We start from the raw sequence: 21463 nt of genomic DNA, 5'->3' as shown, positions 1-21463 counted from the left end.
ACTTAGCCATCTTACAGTCAAGAACCGGCCTCTCCATAAGGAATTTCAAAGGGTTCGATTCAGAAATGACATAGGTTGTGTAAGACGAGAGGTAGTGCTATAGCTTTGTACAGGCCCAAACTAGAGCCAGACACAACTTCTCTATTTTGTTGTATTTTAGCTCGTATTCTAGCATCCTTTTGCTTAAGTAATACACGGCATTTTCTATCCTTGTATCTTCTGCTTGTTGAGCTAGCATTGCACCCATTGCTTCTTCTGTCACCGATAGGTATAATAACAAAGGCTTTCCTAGCCTTGGTGGCTGTAAAACTGGTGGGGATAGCAGATATTGCTTGACTTGGTCGAAAGCTTTCTGGCAATCCTCATTCCATTTAACCGCTACTCCTTTCCTGAGTAATTTGAAAATCGGACCACAAGTATCGGCCAATTGATTAATGAACCGGCTGATGTACTGTAGCCTTCCCAGGAAACCCCGAACTTCTTTTTCCGTCCTCGGTGCTGGCATTTCCAAAATGGCCTTGGCTTTTGAAGGGTCAATCTCTATGCCCTTCCAACTGACCATGTGCCCCAGAAATACTCCGGATGTAGCTCCAAATAGACATTTCACCGGGTTGAGCTTTAAGTTGTACTTTCGAAGTCTAAGGAAGAACTTCTCAAGTGCTGTTGTATGTTCTTCAGCTGTTTTTGATTTGACAACCATGTCGTCCACATACACTTCGACTTCTTTGTGAATCATGTCATGGAAGATGGTTGTCGCCATTCTTTGATAGGTTGCCCCGGCATTTTTGAGCCCAAAAGGCATGACCCTGTAGCAGTAGGTTCCCCACTCTGTGATGAATGCCGTTTTCTCTTTGTCTGGCAAATGCATCATTATTTGATTGTATCCGACAGCAAGATCGGTCAAGGAGACCATCTCGTGTCCAGCCATTCGGTCAACCAGCAAGTCAATATGCGGCAGGGGGAAGTCGTCCTTCGGACATGCTTTATTCAAATCCCGATAATCCACACACATTCTGACTTTTCCATCCTTCTTAGGAACCGGCACAATGTTTGCTAACCATGTCGGGTAAGCAATGGGTTCTATGAACTTTTTCTCCAATTGCTTAGCAACTTCCTCCTTGATTTTCAAAGACCATTCTGTCTTCAGTCTTCTAAGCTTCTGTTTTACTGGCTTAGCCTCAGGGTATACCGGAATCTTGTGCACCACTATTGCTGGGTCGATTCCCGTGATGTCACTTGCCTTCCACATGAAACAATCGGCAAACTTCTTCAAACATTCACTGACCTGATCCCTGTTCATACAATCAGATGCAATGTATGTATGTTCATTTTCTTCTTTGCAAATTATTATCTTTTCCTTTTCATTTTTTATTTCATTTATTTGATTATTTTTTCTTGGAAATGCTTGGAAAGATAGACACGCAGGGTAGTCAAGAATTTGCAAGCCTTTATTGATTATGAAGGAATCATCTTCAAAAATTACATCGAATTTGAAATCTGGATCTTCTAGATCCGACACAGACGACTCAGAACTAGAACTGGACTCTGACTCGGTTTCAGACTCGGGGTCAGACTTGAACTCAGTACAGGACTTTGTTACAGATTTTGACTCTTGGTTTGACTCGGGAGGGGGTCTATCAGCAGTGCGATCCTCCTCGGCGTACCAGTTGGTGAGAGGTCCTCCGCTTGGCTTGATCAGGTTGAGCAAGTCTCGATTCTCATCACTTCCGGTGATAACCGCAACCTCGTCAAAGAGACTAGGCTGCATGAAGTCTTCCGCCTCCAGTTCAGTTATGGTTACGGGCTTGTTGCCCTAGACATCCGAGAATATCTCTAACCCAGGCAGCATCTTCTTAGCAGCCGGGCAGCGGAATGGTTCTTGGAAGCCACGATAAGGAATCGGCTCTCCCGGTTTGCAAAAGTAACCATTCAGAGTCAAGAGGTAAGGCCGCATCTGTATACTTTCCTTCCTTCTCCTTCTACCTCTTTTAGCCCGGTCTTCGTCAGTAGGCTCGTAGCCTAGTCCATAGGTCCCCTCATTCACCGGACACTCCCAGGCTTGCAGTGCGGGGTACGTTTTTCCGGATCTTACCATAATCATTCCTGGCAGATAGGACATTTTTAGCATCAGAGGCACTATGCAGTTTATTTGCACCGTCCCGAAATCAAAGAGGATTCGACAGCTTGCAGTCTTTCGCTCTATAAACTGTACAGTGTCATATTGAAATCTCGAGAGGGGTAGGTTGGCAGTTTCAGGGTTGACCTCAAAGAGAGGCTGGCCCTTTGGCTTTTTGAGCTGACTGTAGTCATCCCCCTGAATGGTGATAACCTTGTCCTCATAGGGAAACTTGACCTTTTGGTGCAAGGATGAGGGTACTGCCTTAGTGTGATGTATCCAAGGTCGGCCCAGAAGTAGGTTGAAGCTAGTTGGTACATCAATTACCTGGAATGGGACTTCCATCACAGCAGGCCCGACTGTTAACTTCAGCGTAGCAACCCCCAACACTTCCCTTTGGGTGCTGTCATAGGCTTTTACTATCTGGTCAGATGGGGTGAAATCCGTTTCCTCCAACCCTAGCCAGCTGGCTACCCTTAGTGGGCAGACGTTTAGTGCTGACCCATTGTCAATGAGAACCATGGGCACAGTTTTGTCTCTGGTTTGAACCGTGACGTAAAGGGCATTGTTGTGACTGCCTCCCTCCTTGGGCAAGTCATCATCATAAAACCCGATGCTTTGTATTTTAGATGATTGGGTAAGGGTGGATACTAGCATTTCAGGGCTAACCTCCACTGATGTTTGAAGTTGACTCAAAGCCTTGCAAAGAGCTTGGCGATGAGGAAAGGATGATGCTAGAAGTTCCCAGATTGATACCTTAGCTTGTGTCTTTTTTAGCTGTGCAAGTACCGGGTCTTCCTTTAGCTCCTCTGCCCTCTGGTAGGGTTTATTTTGGATTTTGTCCAAGACTAATGGTTCATATTGCCTCTCGCTCCTGGTTATAGCATGAAGCTCTCCGGTTAGGTCATTCAGATCCAAGACACAGATATTATTCATTTCTAGGAACAGTGCGAAAGGATCGATTAGTTCCTGGTCAGCAACAATAGCATTTACCCCATGATTTGGTAAGGGATTAGTGCTAATGTTTGGCTTACTTCTTGGAATAATAGAGCCGTTGTCCACCAAGTCTTGGATACCGTTCTTAAGCGTCCAACACGCTTCAGTCTTGTGCCCATACCCCTGATGGTACTCACAGTATTCATCAGCTTTGTAATTTCTTGGTAATGGGTTTGGTGGTGGCCTTGCTTCCAAGGGCTTGATGTAGTTGGCCTTGACAGCCTCTCGGAAAACCAAAAGGATTGGCATCCCAAGATCAGTATAGGTTCTTCTGGACTGATTGCCATTTCTCATGTTCCCCACACGCAAAGGGTTAGTGGGGGTGATGCTTGCCACTTCGTGGACTTTACTATCTTGGCTAGGTTTCTTGTACTTTGAGGTTCTTGAGTCTTCTTGCAGTTGCCCCATTTGAATCAGATCTTCTACCTTCGTAGCAGTGGCAATGAGTGACTGGAATGTTGGTAGGTACTGGGTTTGTAGCTGCTGTTGGTAGACGGGTTGCAGGTTCTTTATTATTATGTCTACCTGTTCTTGCTCAGAAGGCCGGTTAATCATCTGGGCAGCCTTGGCCCTCCACCTCGTAAGGAACGAGGAAAAGGGTTCATTGTTTTTCTGCTTGGTGGTTTCTAGTTCCCTATGAGTAACATCCACCTCCATGTTATAGTGATACTGTGAATTGAAGGCATTACAGATGTCTTCCCATGTTTTCATCTTAGAGCGGTCTAAGCTGAAAAACCATTTTAAAGTAGCACCCGTCAGAGATTGTTGGAACAACTGAGCAAGGAGCTCGCTGCTCAATCCAAATGGGTTAAGGGCACCCACATACATTTTCAAATGAGTTTTAGGACAAGTGGTTCCATCGAATTTGTCCATGTTGGGCATTTTGAATTTGGTTGGCAGTCTTGCCTCAGGGAACAAGGATAAGGAGTCCATGTCCACCACTTCTTTGTGGGTTTTGAGAGTAGTGATAGATCTTTCCAGGAGTTCTAGCTTCTCTCTCACTCTCTGAGCTTCCAGCTCAGAAGCAGTTTTGGAGGGCACATCATCCAGGTTTAGGGTAGGGTTTGTCGGTTCAGCAGCAAGACCCTGATTGGAGGCAGCAGGTCCACTTCCCCCGGCCGAATTTCCATTACCATTCCCATTACCCAATTCAGCTATCAAGGCGGCCCTCTGGGCGGCCAGGGCCTCATTCATTCTGGCCTCCATTCTGGCCTCCAGTTGTTCAATGAGGGTTTGGATATCAGCAAGCGATGCCATTGGTGCAGGTAAAGCTGTCGAAATTGTAGGTGAAGCTGGTGTAGCTGGTGAAGCTGGTGATAGTACTGTAGGTGTGGCTGGCACAGATGTGGGCACTTGGATTGTGGGCACCTGTAAGGATAAGGGTAGCTGGATTAGGTATAGTGGTTGGTGTGTCAGGGTAACTGATGTAGATCGACTCTTTTGTCCAACTGTGCATGAATGAGAAGAGTGTTTCATGCTCTCTTTGTGTTTACCTCATGTTTATGATATGTCGTGAATGCGCATAACAACACGTCATAATCTATTTAATGGTATGGTTCACATCATTGGGTGCATACAGTCCTAAAGGATAGGTTCTCTAGGCTATGACTCAAATAGAGAATCAGCTTATAAGGGACCCTTGAACCTTGAGTATGGATATACCTAACCACATGTGAAACAAAGAGTTTCGCGTGGGTCCAACGGTATGCATACCCATGGGCCACCCCCAAAAGGATTGGGGGCGGTTTGCGGTAACAGGGAGGATGCTTTGGCTATCCGTCGACATAATCAATGAGACCTGTCGATCAGCGCTACTTGCTATCCAGACTCAGAAGTTTGAACAGAGAGAGAAGAAATTCATTTGAAATTCATTTTTTATGCAATGGAGAAAAAGATTCTCAATCGTGCAAATAAATCAACAAATTTAAATGTTTTAATCAAATTTGTCAATTAAATTCAAATTTCCCCTCATCAAGTATTCTTAAAGAAAGAACACTCGATTTATGTCAAGGTACCCTGCAAAACAAAGCATAGTAAAATAAAACCCTAACGAAGGGCAGGTTAGTCTATGCAGCAATTGTAGTCCACTTATGCAAAAAGATTGCATACTCCCCAGCAGATTCGCCAAACTGTGAACCCCTCCCCAAAACAACAAAATGCATATGGATGCATGTGACTAAGGGCACAAATGCACGTGAATGTATGAGTCGCCACCTTGTTTAATTATTTTAGGGTAAACTAGGAAAAACCCTAAGTGACTCCGATTTTAATTAACCTAATTACTAGATTAATTAACCCAATGTTTAAAGCATGGTCTACGAACCCGAGGTGGATCCCGAGACTATGTCATGCTGATTAACTAACCTAAACAAAGAATGCTTTGCAGGGTAAATGATGCAATTGGACCAATGAAAAAATGTTTATGTGATTTCGACTTGCCGCTCGGGGTTAAATCCCTAACGTGCCTACGTACTTCCGTTTGAATGGAAGATCAAAGTCAACGTAGTTCGATATGCCTTTTTAAAAGGGCTTTGAATGGGTATGCTTAATGCATGGGTGTTTGTATGCTTCGTGCATTTTGTTTAGGCATTTTGCCAAAGACTTGATTGATTTTTTAGGCATTTGATGCCAAAAATGTTGATTTTGATGGCTTTTAGCCAAAAAGATTGATTTAGGCAATTGTTGCCAAAATTTATGTGTTTTAGGCAATTGTCGCCAAAATTTGATTTATTTGAAGGCTTTAAAGCCAAAACATTGATTTAGGCAATAATTGCCAAAAAATTGATGATTGGGCGATTGTCGCCAAAATTGGTTGATTTAAGGCCATTTATTTGCCAAAAGTGATTAATTGAAGGCTTTTAGCCAAAAATTAAGATTTAAGCGATTTGTCGCTAAAGAAGGATCAATCTCACTTATAGGCAATTTGTTTGCCAAAAGTGATTAATTGATTTATAATGTAGGCCATTCATTGTCAAGAAAACGTGTTCAAATTAAAGCTTTTTAGCCACAATTATTGATTAATTGGGCTTAAGCCAGATTTGTTCGAAATAAAGGCGATTATACCATAGCTATTAATTAACTAGGTATTTTAAGCCAATATCGTCGATTTTAGGCTTTAATACCACGATTATTTATTAACCGGACATTTAGCCTAAACTTATTTATTTGAGGCAGTTTATTTGCCTAAAGATGTCATGAATGCATTTATGCAGTTATAGAATTATTAGGAGTAGAAGAGAAGAACGTATGAAATGCTAAAATTAAATAGGCAGAGTTTAGTTCATGTACCTAATTTAATCGGCGGCCACTTCTTAACTCCAGGTTAAGCTCCTCGTTAAGGGAATATTAATTAATTTTAATTTTAATGACCAAATAACAAAGCAAGAAAAATAATAAAGCTAAATAAAAAATGCAGAAAAGCAGTAAAGAATCGCAAGGAGCGTAAGAGAGAAGGAGCGTCCATCAACACAGACTGAGTGGGTAAAAACAGAGGCCCCGGGGCCAATTTTATAGGAAAAAAGGAGACCCGAGGGCGGTCCTGCCCGCCCTCGAGGGCGGGCGTGCCCGCCTCTTGGTGGCGGGCGTGCCCGCCCCAGAGGGGGCGGGCGTGCTGCCCCTTGAGGGCGGGCATGCCCTCCCTTGAGGGTGGGCGTGCCTGCCCCTTGGTGGCGGGCATGCCCGCCCTTGAGGGCGGGCGTGCCCGCCCCAGAGGGGGCGAGCGTGCTGCCCCTTGATGGCGGGCATGCCCGCCCTTGAGGGCGGGCGTGCTGCCCCTTGAGGGCGGGCACATCGACCCGTGTGCTTTTTTTCTCGTTCCGGAGGCTTTTTCGGGAGTTCCGGACCTCCAAAAAATATTCCGGGACCAGTTCCGCGATCCTCATAATTTTTCGGACATTTCAAGTACCATGTTGGCATAGTTCTAGTGAACTTCCCGAAAGGCTTCCGGCCCTGCCGAACTGTTTGCAGTCCGGGAAAACAGGCTTTTTGAGCCTCAAAATTTGAGTATTCACACTTAGTTCCTTGATTTCCCTAGCAAGTATCTGACACGGAACCGGGATCGGGAATCAAAGGAATGGGATATAAGTTCGTCTCTATGGCACCCCACGTTTATAATGAAACGGAAACACCAATAATCGAGATTAAAACGCTCTATGGCACCCCACGTTTATAATGAAACGGTAACACCAATAATCGAGCAAAGAACAAGATAAACGCCACAAATGAATTGATAAGTTTACCTTAATTCTTGATGCAATTAGAGGATAGCAAATTCTCACAATCACTCTAATTAAGAAGAACATGCAAGAGCATGAGCAATTCTGCCTTTGATTCAAATTATGCCAAAAATCTCGTTTTACATCTTAAGGAGGCTATTTATATGCCTTAAACAAACATAACCCTAAAGAAGAGCATCTAACTAGGCTGCCCTAGGGCCAAAACACATGGGCTTAACTCTAAAACACAAAATAAAGTCATTTCCAGCCCAAAACAAACAACTTAATATTGGGCAGATTGCATGCATCATAAAACCAACCCAAAACAACTTAAATAAACACTATGAGCCCATATTACATATTAATTAGACCAAAACATGCAACAAGGGATAAGGACACGTCCAAGCCCACATCCCTTACATATTAGCATGGCTAGGGTGTGCTACACCAACAGCACATGTCTCCAACATTGTAAGAAGCCTAGGTGTGCCTTCAAGTTCCACACAACACTTGTTAAATGCCACATCATGAAGTTCTTGTGTAATTTGGGCTTGAACATATAAGGATATGGCTGCCCCATATCTCTTTGCTTGACTTCTTGTAATTGGCCCACTAGGAAACACTAATGGATCTCCCATGTTGTTCTCCTTGCTCCCTTGAGCTCCATGGTTGAGTGATGGTTGATCCATATCATTCCCCCCTTCCTCAAAAAGATTTGTCCTCAAATCTGCATCCATGTCAAAAGGAGACAAATCACTAACATTAAAGGTAGCGGAAACACCATACTCACCTGGCAAGTCTATCTTGTAGGCGTTGTCATTGATGCGTTCCAAGACTTGGAATGGACCATCTCCACGTGCATCTAGCTTAGACTTTCGTTGGTTGGGAAACCTTTCCTTCCGAAGGTGCACCCAAACCCAATCTCCAGGCGCAAACACCAGCTTCTTCCTTCCTTTGTTTGCCCTGTCAGCATATTGTTTGTTCCTCTTTTCAATATTTGCTCGAGCCTTCTCATGTAAAGACTTCACCAATTCAGCCTTTTTATCACCATCTAAACTAGAGAGCTCATGTAAAGGTAAAGGAACAAGATCCAAAACAGTTAGTGGGTTAAATCCATAAACAAGTTCAAATGGAGTAAAACCTGAAGTAGAATGTATGCTTCGATTATATGCAAATTCAATAAATGGCAAACAATCCTCCCAAGTTTTCAAATTTTTACCCACTATCGCACGAAGTAAAGTTCCTAAAGTCCTATTCACAACTTCAGTTTGTCCATCTGTTTGTGGATGACAGGTAGTAGAATAAAGTAATTTTGTACCTAGCTTACCCCATAAAACCTTCCAAAAATGTGAAAAGAACTTAGCATCCCTATCAGAAACGATAGTCCGTGGAACTCCATGTAATCGTACCACCTCTCTAAAGAACAATTCAGCAATATGAATGGCATCATCAGTTTTATGACAAGGAATGAAATGAGCCATTTTGCTGAACCTATCAACCACTACAAATATACTGTCTCTACCATGCCTAGTCCTAGGTAATCCAAGTACAAAATCCATAGAGATATCAACCCAAGGTGAACTAGGAACTGGTAAAGGCATATACAAGCCATGAGGCATAGACTTAGACTTGGCCTGTTTACAAGTAAGGCAAGAATCACAAACTTTCTCGACATCTTTACGCATATGAGGCCAATAAAAATGTTCATTCAACATGTCATAAGTCTTATGTACCCCAAAATGTCCCATCAATCCCCCACAATGAGACTCAAGTACAAGCAAATCACGCATAGAGCATTTAGGAACACAAAGTTTACTGCCCTTAAACAAATATCCTTCATGTCGATAAAATTTATCAAATGCTCCATGTTCACATGCCAAATACACATTACCAAAATCTGAATCAGACACATACAAATCCTTAACATACTCAAATCCTAGTAACTTAGAACTAAGAGTAGTAAGTAAAGCATGTCTCCGTGACAATGCATCAGCAACAACGTTATCCTTTCCATGCTTGTATTTAATAACGTAAGGGAATTGTTCAATGAACTCAACCCACTTACCATGTCGCTTGTTGAGCTTACCTTGACCCTTCAAGTGTTTTAGGGCTTCATGATCAGTGTGAATGACAAACTCCTTAGGTAATAAGTAGTGTTGCCATACGTTCAAAGTCCTCACCAAGGCATATAGCTCCTTATCATAGGTCGAGTAATTGAGTTGTGCTCCATTCAACTTCTCACTGAAGTAGGCAATTGGCTTCTTCTCTTGCATCAGCACTCCTCCAATACCTACACCAGAAGCATCACACTCAATTTCAAAGGTGTTCTCAAAATTAGGTAAAGAAAGTATTGGAGCGGATGTCAACTTCCCTTTAAGCATGTCAAACGCTTTCTGTTGTTCCTCGCCCCACTTGAACCCAACTTCCTTTTTAATTACCTCCGTGAGTGGTGCAGCAATCGAAGAGAAATCTTGTACAAACCGTCGGTAGAAACTTGCCAACCCATGGAAACTTCGTACATCCGAAGCTGATTTCGGCGTCGGCCATTCCTTGATAGCTTTCACTTTCTCGTCATCCACCTCTATACCCTGCGCACTCACAACAAAACCAAGAAACACAAGTCTATCTATACAAAATGTGCATTTCTTAAGCTTAGCATACAATTGTTCAGTTCTCAAAGCTTGTAATACTAGCCTAACATGCCCAACATGATCATTAAGAGACTTGCTATAAACAAGTATATCATCAAAGTACACAACTACAAATTTTCCTAAGAAAGCACGTAAAACATGGTTCATAAGCCTCATGAAAGTACTAGGTGCATTAGACAATCCAAAAGGCATAACTAACCATTCATACAAACCATACTTAGTTTTGAAAGCAGTTTTCCATTCATCACCTGGTTGCATTCGAATTTGATGATAACCACTCATTAAATCGATCTTTGTAAAGTAAGTAGACCCACACAACTCATCTAACATGTCATCAAGTCTAGGAATAGGGTGTCTATACTTTACAGTGATTTTGTTGACCGCCCTGCAGACAATACACATTCGCCATGTACCATCCTTTTTGGGTACTAAAAGTACTGGAACGGCACAAGGACTCATGCTCTCTCGCACCAATCCTTTCTCCATAAGCTCATCAACTTGCCTCTGCAACTCCTTTGTCTCCGTTGGATTGCTTCGATAGGCTGGTCGATTTGGAATGGTGGAGCCGGGAATGAAATCAATCTGATGTTCTATCCCTCTCAAAGGTGGTAATCCACTAGGTAGCTCCTCTGGAAAAACATCAGTGAATTCCTGTAACATAGAAACAAACACAGGAGGTAAACCATCAAGATTAGTGTCAGCGTTAGAAAACAAAATTTCCTTGAATCTAAGAAGCAACACGGGCTGCCTCAAGGCTATGGCACACTTAACCTCTCTAGCTCTCGCATAAAAAGTATGTTTCTTTCTCTCCCCTCTTTGTGCTTCACTCACTTTTGGGCCAATAATCTGTTTGGTATCTTTTGTGGCCTCTTTCTTTTCAACCTCTCTTTTAATACTCTTTTGTTCTCTCGAACTGGATGTCTCACTCTCATTTTCCTTCAAAGCTGAAGTTTCTCTCTCTCTCTCAAGTATTTTCTTCTGATCGGTGTACACTTCTTGAGGTGATAATGGAACAAGAGTCACCTTCTTCCCCTTATGAACCAAAGAGTATCGGTTAAAGAACCCGTCATGTAGTGCCTTTCGATCATATTGCCATGGCCTTCCTAACAATAGATGGCCTACCTGCATCGGTACTACATCGCACAAAATCTCATCTTTGTACCATCCAATGGAGAATGGCACAAGCACTTGGCGTGTCACCTTCACCTCTCCACCATCATTCAACCATTGCAATCTATAAGGTTTAGGATGTTTAAGACATGCCAAATTCAACTTATTCACCATACTTACACTAGCAACATTAGTGCAACTACCCCCATCAATAATAAGTAAGCATACTTTTCCATGTATCAAGCATCTAGTGTGAAATATGTTCTCACGTTGTTCAAGGCTCTCCTCCTTAACATGCATATTCAAAACTCGCCTAACAACCAAAGATTCTCCACGTTCAGCAAACAACAAGTTATGCTCATCCTCATCTGAATTATCATTATCAACATCATGCAAATGAGGCATATCATCACAATCACTACATTCGGATTCAGAACTAACATTTCCATCTTCCCTAACAATCATAACCCTTTTATTAGGACATTGAGATGCAATATGCCCTTTTCCTAAACACTTAAAGCATTTAATCTCTCTAGCAAGGTTTATAGAGTTAGAAGTACCTTTGTTTCCTTTGAATGTAGTTTGGGCAACCTCTTTACCTTTCAAAATTGATTCTGTCCTTTGGAAACTAGGACCTTTGAAGTCTTTCTTCTCACCTCCTTTGGACCATTTGGTTCCCAAAGTATTGTTGGAATACTTGTTGGTAGACTTTCCCTTTTTCTGCCTTTCTAGCTTCATGGCCATATCTACCATCTCTTCTAGTGTATCATAGCGATACATCTCCAAAGCATCAGCAATATCGCTATTTAGACCTCCAAGGAATCGTGACATGGTGATTTGGACATCTTCCTCAATCTTAGCTCTTGCCATGCAAATCTCCATCTCCTTGTAGTACTCTTCCACACTCCTCCCTCCTTGCACCATTCTTGCTAGTTTGTTGTGTAAATCCCTAAAGTAATGAGCAGGGACAAACTTTTGGTGCATTAATTCCTTCATGATCTCCCATGGTGGTACTGGTCGCATCCCCCTGCTTCTTCTTTTTAGTAGCAATTGTTCCCACCAAAACATAGCATATCCTTTGAACTCCACAGCTGCAAGATGAGATTTCTTCTCCTGGGAATAGTTATGGCATTCAAAGATTTGTTCTACCTTCCTTTCCCATTCAAGATACTCTTCAGCATTGTTGTTGCCTTTGAATTCTGGAATCCTCATCTTAATTGATCCCAAGTCCCCATCAAGTTTATTAGGATTGGTCTCTTCACTTTCTTCATCATCATGGTCTTGAAACCTAGTTTGTGGACGAGTTCTAGTTGTATTAGAGCTATATGAAGCTTTTATCTCTTGCAATTCCTCCCTCATGTCTTGGACAAGATTATTGAAGGTTCTAAACTGTCCTTGAATTGCTTCCATGAAAAGTTTCAATTGAGGATCTTTAATTGGAATTCCATCATTACCATCTCCAGATTTGCCTGTACTCATGGTTAGTATTCAAAAATAGAAAACACGAAAAAAATTTGAGTTAGTGATAAGGCACTCCCTCACGTGTTTACACTCCTCAATCACTCCTTGCAAATCCTCCAATTGTACTTCAGAATTTCAAGCCAACCAATCAATCTCAAAGCACGTTTAGAACACAAGGAAAATAAACCTTAACAAAAGAAACGTAAGCATAATTCTAGAATGAAAACTCAAAGAAATGAATGGTAGCACAAGAACAAAACAATGTACTACTTGATTATTAATTAGAGTGTTGGAACAAGCAAATACACCCTAACAATATAAATCAAGCAAAGATAGCACAAAAACAAGAAATAGAAACTAGAATTTGAAAGACAATTTCTGGATATATTGCATGAATTTAGTTCACTACAAAGCAAACCAAATATGGACCTAATTAATTCTACCCAATCAAAGCAAGCAAACAAAGAAAACCCAAAAAAAAAAAATTTTTTTTTTAAAGGTACTGTAGCAAGTTTGCTTCTGAGTTCCTGTAGCAAGTTACTGTAGCAGACGTTTTAAGGTACTGTAGCAAGTTTGCTTCTGAGTTCCTGTAGCAATTTACTGTAGCACACGTTTTTGACTTATATCCTCACTTAACCTACAAATGTGACCCAATTTAGGTAGGGTAAGGGCTTAACAAGGTATAAGTGGATGGTTTGTGTCTCCCAATTCAATTTAGGTAGGTAATGAATTAATATTTAGGTGGTCCAACAATGAATTTTGTGTTTTCTCAAGATAAGATCCCAAATCAAGTCAAAATATAATATCCTTCAATTGAATGTAAGATAGACTATCAATAAATTCCCAAATCAAGTCAAAATGCCTTTAGGTTGTCCAGCAATTGTGTCTTCCAATTTCAATCTAGGTAGATATTGACTTAGTATGTAGGTTGTCCAACAATTTTGTGTCTCCCAATTCAACTTAAGTAGGTAATGACCTTAACAAATTCTGACTTATCTCTCTTTATCAATGACCTTTTTTTTTTTTTTTTTTTAATCAAGAAACAAGCAAACAACAAGAATATTCAAAGATAGATCTTGAATTAGTCAAAAGGGTAACTAGAAAATGATGCAAACAATAAGAAGATACAAAAAGAAAACTAGATTCAAGAAGATTTAAAGAGAAATTATCTAAATCCAACAAAATCTAAAGAGAAATTGTCTAGATCCAACAAGATCTAAAGAGATAATGTCTAGATCCAACAAGATCTAAAGAGAAAATGTTTAGATCCAACAAGATCTAAAGAGATAATGTCTAGATCCAACAAGATCTAAAGAGATAATGTAACACGAAGATAAACAACAATGAATCCAACAACAAGAAAACTCAAATTCCTAACTAAGATAACAGAACTTACCCCAAAACTTTGATTTGGCTCTGATACCAAATGACACGGAACCGGGATCGGGAATCAAAGGAATGGGATATAAGTTCGTCTCTATGGCACCCCACGTTTATAATGAAACGGAAACACCAATAATCGAGATTAAAACGCTCTATGGCACCCCACGTTTATAATGAAACGGTAACACCAATAATCGAGCAAAGAACAAGATAAACGCCACAAATGAATTGATAAGTTTACCTTAATTCTTGATGCAATTAGAGGATAGCAAATTCTCACAATCACTCTAATTAAGAAGAACATGCAAGAGCATGAGCAATTCTGCCTTTGATTCAAATTATGCCAAAAATCTCGTTTTACATCTTAAGGAGGCTATTTATATGCCTTAAACAAACATAACCCTAAAGAAGAGCATCTAACTAGGCTGCCCTAGGGCCAAAACACATGGGCTTAACTCTAAAACACAAAATAAAGTCATTTCCAGCCCAAAACAAACAACTTAATATTGGGCAGATTGCATGCATCATAAAACCAACCCAAAACAACTTAAATAAACACTATGAGCCCATATTACATATTAATTAGACCAAAACATGCAACAAGGGATAAGGACACGTCCAAGCCCACATCCCTTACATATTAGCATGGCTAGGGTGTGCTACACCAACAGCACATGTCTCCAACATTGTAAGAAGCCTAGGTGTGCCTTCAAGTTCCACACAACACTTGTTAAATGCCACATCATGAAGTTCTTGTGTAATTTGGGCTTGAACATATAAGGATATGGCTGCCCCATATCTCTTTGCTTGACTTCTTGTAATTGGCCCACTAGGAAACACTAATGGATCTCCCATGTTGTTCTCCTTGCTCCCTTGAGCTCCATGGTTGAGTGATGGTTGATCCATATCAGTATCCTCACTGGTTCTTCCTCATAAGTTAAATCTGGGTCTATAGTCACAGATTCCACTGATATTACATGTGATGGGTCGGACCGATACCTCCTCAACATAGATACGTGGAAAACATTATGTATCCTATCCAGGTCTGGTGGTAAAGCTAGTCTATAGGCTAATGGACCCACACGCTCAATGATCTCATATGGACCAATGAACCTAGGACTAAGCTTCCCCTTTCTTCCAAATCTTTATATCTTTTTCCACGGAGATACCTTAAGGAAAACCTTATCTCCCACTGCATACTCTATATCTTTCCTTTTCAAATCCGCATAAGATTTTTGACGATCTGAAGCTGCTTTCAATCTATCTCTGATAATTCTAACCTTTTCCTCTGTATCCCGAATCAAATCCGGACCTACCATCTTGCCCTCACTCAATTCTGACCAACACAGTGGAGTCCTACATCTCCTACCATATAGTGCTTCAAAAGGGGCCATCTGAATACTCGACTGATAACTGTTATTGTAGGCAAATTCTACAAGTCGAATGTACTTCTCCCAACTGCCCTCAAACTCAATAGCACAAGCTCTTAACATATCCTCCAAAATCTGAATAACCTGCTCTGACTGACCATCTGTCTGAGGATGAAAAGCTGTGCTAAAATTCAGCTTAGTACCTAGAGCCTCATGTAGCTTCTTCCAAAATCTAGAAGTAAATCTCGGATCTCTATCTAAAATGATGGAAGAAGGAACCCCGTGTAATCTCACTATCTCATCTATAAAGCTCTGCATACTGCTCCATGGTGAAGTCGGTTCTAACAGGAAGAAAGTGTGCCGACTTAGTTAGTTTATCAACTATTACCCATACAACATCTTTCTTTTTAGGAGTTAAAGGCAATCCAGTCACAAAATCCATAGTAACCTTATCCCATTTCCACTCTGGAATAGAAGTAGGGTGTAACAAACCAGAAGGAAACTGATGCTCTGCTTTCACTTGCTGGCACGTCAAACACCTCGACACATAATCTGTAATATCCCTCTTCATCGCTGGCCACCAATACTGTGATTTCAAATCCTGATACATCTTATTACTGCCAGGATGCATAGCATAGGGACTACTATGAGCTTCCTTTAAGATACTCTTCCTCAGCTCTGAAATTTTAGGCACACAAATCCGATCCCCAAAGTACAAGCAGTCATCATCTTTAATCATAAATCTCTTTTTCCTTCCATCTCTGACTCGATCTTTCCACAAGGCAATTGTCTCATCATCTCTCTGTGCATCTCAAATCTGCTGAAGTAGACTAGGTCTAATCATAAGCTCCGCCACGAGTGCACCATTACTAGCTACAGATAATCGAGTATTCATAGCACGTAAAGCAACCAAGGACTTCCTACTAAGTGCATCTGCTACCACATTAGCTTTACCCGAATGGTAATCAATGGTGAAGTCATAGTCCTTAAGTAGCTCTAATCATCTGCGCTGTCTCAGATTAAGCTCCTTTTGAGTAAGCAGATACTTGAGACTCTTATGATCCGTATACAGATGACATTTCTCACCATACAAGTAATGCCTCCAAATCTTCAAAGCGAAGACTATAGCCGCTAACTCCAAATCATGCGTAGGGTAGTTCTTCTCGTGTGGTTTAAGCTGTCTAGAAGCATAAGCAACTACCTTACCCTCCTGCATAAGCACACAACCCAATCCATTATGTGAAGCATCACTATACACATCATACGGTCTACCCGAAACTGGCTGTGTCAACACTGGAGCCTCAGTAAGCATCATCTTAAGCTTCTCAAAACTATTCTAACATTTATCATTCCACTCGAATCTAACATCTTTTTGAAGAAGTCTAGTCAAAGGAGCCGCAATGAGAGAAAATCCCTTGACAAATCTTCTATAATAACCAGCCAATCCTAAGAAACTCCGAATCTCTGTCACATTCTTAGGTGGCTTCCATTCAAGCACTGCCTCTATCTTCTTCGGATCAACTCTAATACCCTCAACAGAAATAATGTGACCCAAGAAAGCAATCTCAAACAACCAGAATTCACACTTACTCAACTTAGCATACAACTGTCTCTCTCTAGTCTGAAGTACAATTCTCAAATGGTGATCATGATCCTCTCTAGTCTGAGAATATACCAAGATGTCATCAATGAACACAACCACAAACTAATCTAAGTAAGGATGAAAGATCCGGTTCATCAAATCCATGAACACTGCAGGAGCATTAGTCAAACCAAACGGCATTACCAAGAACTCATAGTGACCGTAGCGTGTCCTGAAAGTAGTCTTAGGTACATCTGATGCCTTCACCCTTAGCTAATGATAACCTGATCTCAGATCTATCTTCGAGAATACACTAGCTCCTCTCAACTGATCAAACAAATCATCTATCCGAGGCAATGGATACTGATTCTTCACAGTAACTTTGTTAAGTTGTCTGTAATAAATACACAATCTAAGTGATCCATCCTTCTTCTTTACAAATAATACTAGAGCACCCCACGGAGATACACTAGGACGAATAAAACCCTTATCAAGCAACTCTTGAATCTGTATCTTTAACTCTTTCAACTCAGAAGGCGCCATCCGATACGTAGCAATGGATATCGGTGCAGTACCAGGCATAACCTCAATACCAAACTCAACCTCTCTCTTAGGAGGTAAACCAGGCAACTCCTCTGGAAATACATCCGAAAAATCACATACTGTGGGTATATCATGGACACTAGGAGATTCTGACTTTGGAGCAAGTACACAGGCTAAGTAGGCCTCACAACCATGCTGGATCAATCTTCTAGCAGTAGAAGCAGAAATAACATTAGAGAGGTAATCCGACCTCTCACCCACAACTACAATCTCCTCACCAGATGAAGTTTGTAGTGTAATCCTCTTAAGTCTACAATCAATCATAACTCCATGTCTAGATAACCAATCCATACCCAAGATCACATCAAACTCCCGAAAAGGCAACTCTATTAGATCTCCCAGAAACACATGGTCATAGATTACCAATGGACAATCTCTATACACCCGATTAACTACGACACTATGACCTAAGGGATTAGTAACCTCAATACCATGCTCTAACATATCAGCATCCATATTACCCAATCTACCCACATGTATGCATAAATATGAGTGAGTAGAGCCAGGATCAATCAAAGCATATACAGAAATATCAAAGAGAGAGAATGTACCAATGATAACGTCTAGGGCATCCTGCTCCTCCCTAGTCCGGATAGCATACGCTCTAGAAGGTGCTCTGGACTCAAGTTTTTCCACTGTCTCTGAAACTGGCCTCTGACTCCCAGTACCTCCTGTATCACCACGGCCTCTGCCTCTGCCTCTCGAAACATAAGGAGCCGACCTCCCTACCTGAGGAGCTGCACTAGCCAAAGTCATAGGGCAGACTCGAAGCAAATGCTCTGTAGACCCACATCGAAAGCATGCCCCAGAAAATCTCCTACAAACCCCGGGATGCTTCTTTCCACACTGAGGACATGGCGGAATATCAATCCACGTAGCACCTCCACCACTAGCAACAGATGTGGTCTGTGGAGCTACTCTGCCATGAGTACCCTGTCCATGTCTCCGAATCGGTCTAGACCAGGTCTGTGATGAACCTCTATGCCTCTTACTACTAGACTGAGCCCCAGAAGTCTGTCCAGATACCATACCCTGAAACCTCTTTTGTTGACCCTACTGACTCCGTTGCCTCCTAGCCTGCTGCTCATTCCTCACTTCCTTAATCTCTAAAGCTGCCTTCACTAGGGAAGACAATGATGTATGAGGATGAGCAACTAGATGCATGCGATATTCATCATGCAAGCCTTTCCTGAAGCGCTTGCATCTATCAGACTCAGTAGGAATCCTCTCATTAGCATACCTGCTCAACCGAATGAACTCTCTCTCATATTCAGCCACAGACATTTTGCCCTGTTTTAACTCTAAAAACTCGGCTTTACGTTGGTCAATGTAAAGCTCCCCAATATATTTCTGTCTGAACTCAGAAAGAAAGAAGTCCCAAGTCCTCTGCTCAGCACTAACTGTCCGTGATACAGTATCCCACCACTGGTAAGCTTCCTCTCTCAATAAGGAAGTGGCACAAACCAAACTGTCTACAGGTGAGCACTGCATTTGCTCCAATATCCTCTCCACAGACTGGAGCCAATACTCTGCTGCAGAAGCTACATCATCCTTTCTACCCATAAACTCAACAACTCCATATTTCCTTAGTTTCTCAATAGGGGGACGAACTGGAACAAGGGCTGGAGCAACTGGAGCCTGGGGAACAGCTCCCGCTGCCTGCCTCAAAGCAGCAACTAACTGCTGAACAAATGTATCCTGGTTAGGCCCGGCAGGACCTGCAGTAGCTTGCCCCACCCTCGAGGCGTGCTTTGCATCAGAACCCACAGCACCACTAGCGGCATCTCCAACAGGAATACCACCACTAGGAGGGACATAACTATCCACCTCCTCATCAGACAGATGTTGAGACATCACTCAACTCCTACAAAGACCAAAAGGTTCGCATTAGAGAGAAGTTCCAAACCAAATCAATATGGCATGTATTTAACTTAAATTACTCATACTCTCACTTCAAAATAGATAAAGTCCTACATATGCATATAGTCCTAGAATCGCCTAAACCTATGCTCTGATACCACTAAATGTAACACCAGCCGCCCGATCCCGAAAGACCCAACGGTTGATGCCACATTCGGTGCCGGAGGCACCGTCCTAACCTACATATAAATCAAACAATCATATTATGAATTAGAAGTGACTTAGTATTCACAAGTTTAGCAAGTAATAGTATTTTGTTTTGAAAATGATTTGGGAGAATCCTACAGAAAAACTGCAAGAGTTTTCCCTAAAAATAGAAGTTGCCAAACATATGAATACAAAGCACTCCCAAATTCAAACTCCAAACCCCATCAAACTCCAATAACAACACAATAGCACTTCTATAATTTCATAACTCCATAGTTCCTCAATAACATTATAATATTCATCACTTAAATACATTCATTTAAATATATCAACGTCTAATATTCTAACCATTAAGTAAGTTCCAAATTATTCTCCTAATATATACATCAAAATCATTGACAACAATATGCTTAAGTTATAAATTAAATAAGATAGTCTCCAAAAATGTAATCGTTATACATGCCATAATTTTTAGTTACATAAAATACTAATCAACTACCAAAAGATCTCTTCAGCTCTGATGCTACTCTTCAGGTCTTTAAGCAGCAAGCACAATCTCCAACCTGCGCGTGATAAAATCAACGCGTTGAGTATAAAACTCAGTGGTGCTCATAAACACAACAAACCAATGTTGTGATGACAACATACTTAAAAACAAATCATTTATATACATAAAATCATTAAATTTGAACATGTATTACATATGTACACCAACACATCATGCTTTAAAAATTCATTTGGTATCATAAATAAGTTATGGTAAACTAAGAGTTAGTAACATAATATATCTCATTTATTTCACTTCCTTAAAAATATTTTATAAGGGCTCACATACACTTAGGAGAAAAAGAAGCAGATAAGTTTTCATAGCTTATTCATAATGGCCTTAGGTCGCCAACTTTTTCATAACATATAGAGCGCGTCCGCCCTAACATAAGACGCCCACGTGCCTAGCATATGATCATAGCTTCTTATCATAAAGGCATCAAATGCCGAGCATGCTCATCATACATAATAAAATCGAATCATGCATCAAATCCACACCAAGTATATTAGAGCCCAAAAACATTTCTCATAAAATTCATGTTCTTTAGTCTTCTCATAATAAAAACTTAATTTACACTTAAGTAATTCATAAAAATTCTCATACTTAAACAAAATGACTTAACATAGAAAAATTCCAGCATAAAATTAACATTGACCCTTGCTGTGTTTTTAAAACATAACTTGAGTTATGGGTCTCCAAATTAAATGAAATCAGAGTCATTAGAAAGCTAAGACAAAATCCTACTAATGTTATGAAGGGATCACAGCCCAGATCAATATGAAAGATAACAAAACAAAGCTAGGAACACAAACTAACAGACCAGACCTGATTCAGCAGAACCAAGTCCATTGTTTATTGAATTCCTACTAAACCCCACACTCAAATTAAACCAATGCAGAACGAGAGAATTCTCCAGACACAGGGCAACAACTTTTATGAAGAACTCAGAACCTAATCTTGTCATTATAGTGGTCAAAATGGGCACTAAAGTCAGTGATGCATGTGGCCCGACACAAACAGAGTCAGTTTGGGTGTTTTAGCCATAAGTTGAGTTATATATCTCCAAATTGGACACAAGAGGATGGGTTGGAAAGATAAGAGATAGAAATACAACTTTTATGAAGGACTCAGACATAGATGGAAATTAGAAAGGATTGAAAAATGGTCCTAAATCTCACTCAAAATCACGTTTTTCCCAAATTCAGTTTACTTTAGCCATGAAAGGAACATGAACCACAAAGATACAAGGTAGAAATGTCCACCACAACATAAATACTCATCAAACATCATCCAAGAGCATGTAATGGCAACCAAAATTCAACAAATCAATTATTTCATACAAAATCTCAAAATATACACATAA

General features: G+C 40.9%; 1 protein-coding gene and 1 pseudogene across 1 annotated transcript in view; both read right to left on the bottom strand.

Moving 5' to 3' along the window:
- Positions 1-11387, bottom strand: part of LOC149492649 (uncharacterized) — an 87340-nt gene extending 75953 nt beyond the window's left edge. Inside the window, exon 1 of the mRNA XM_089715898.1 lies at positions 10416-11387. Coding sequence (XP_089572024.1) covers positions 10416-11387 — 972 coding nt within the window. The remainder of the gene's footprint in view (positions 1-10415) is intronic.
- Positions 11388-16112: 4725 nt separating this feature from the next.
- LOC149492648 (uncharacterized) lies at positions 16113-19872 on the bottom strand (annotated as a pseudogene).
- Between the last annotated feature and the right edge of the window lie 1591 nt (positions 19873-21463).

This window comes from Jatropha curcas, chromosome 11 (assembly GCF_041381405.1).
Source record: "Jatropha curcas cultivar XTBG-Jc1 chromosome 11, XTBG_Jcur_1.0, whole genome shotgun sequence".
In the NCBI taxonomy this organism is placed as follows: domain Eukaryota; kingdom Viridiplantae; phylum Streptophyta; class Magnoliopsida; order Malpighiales; family Euphorbiaceae; genus Jatropha; species Jatropha curcas.
The sequence above is the reverse complement of the archived record's forward strand: the minus strand, read 5'-3'. Positions and strand labels throughout refer to the sequence as shown.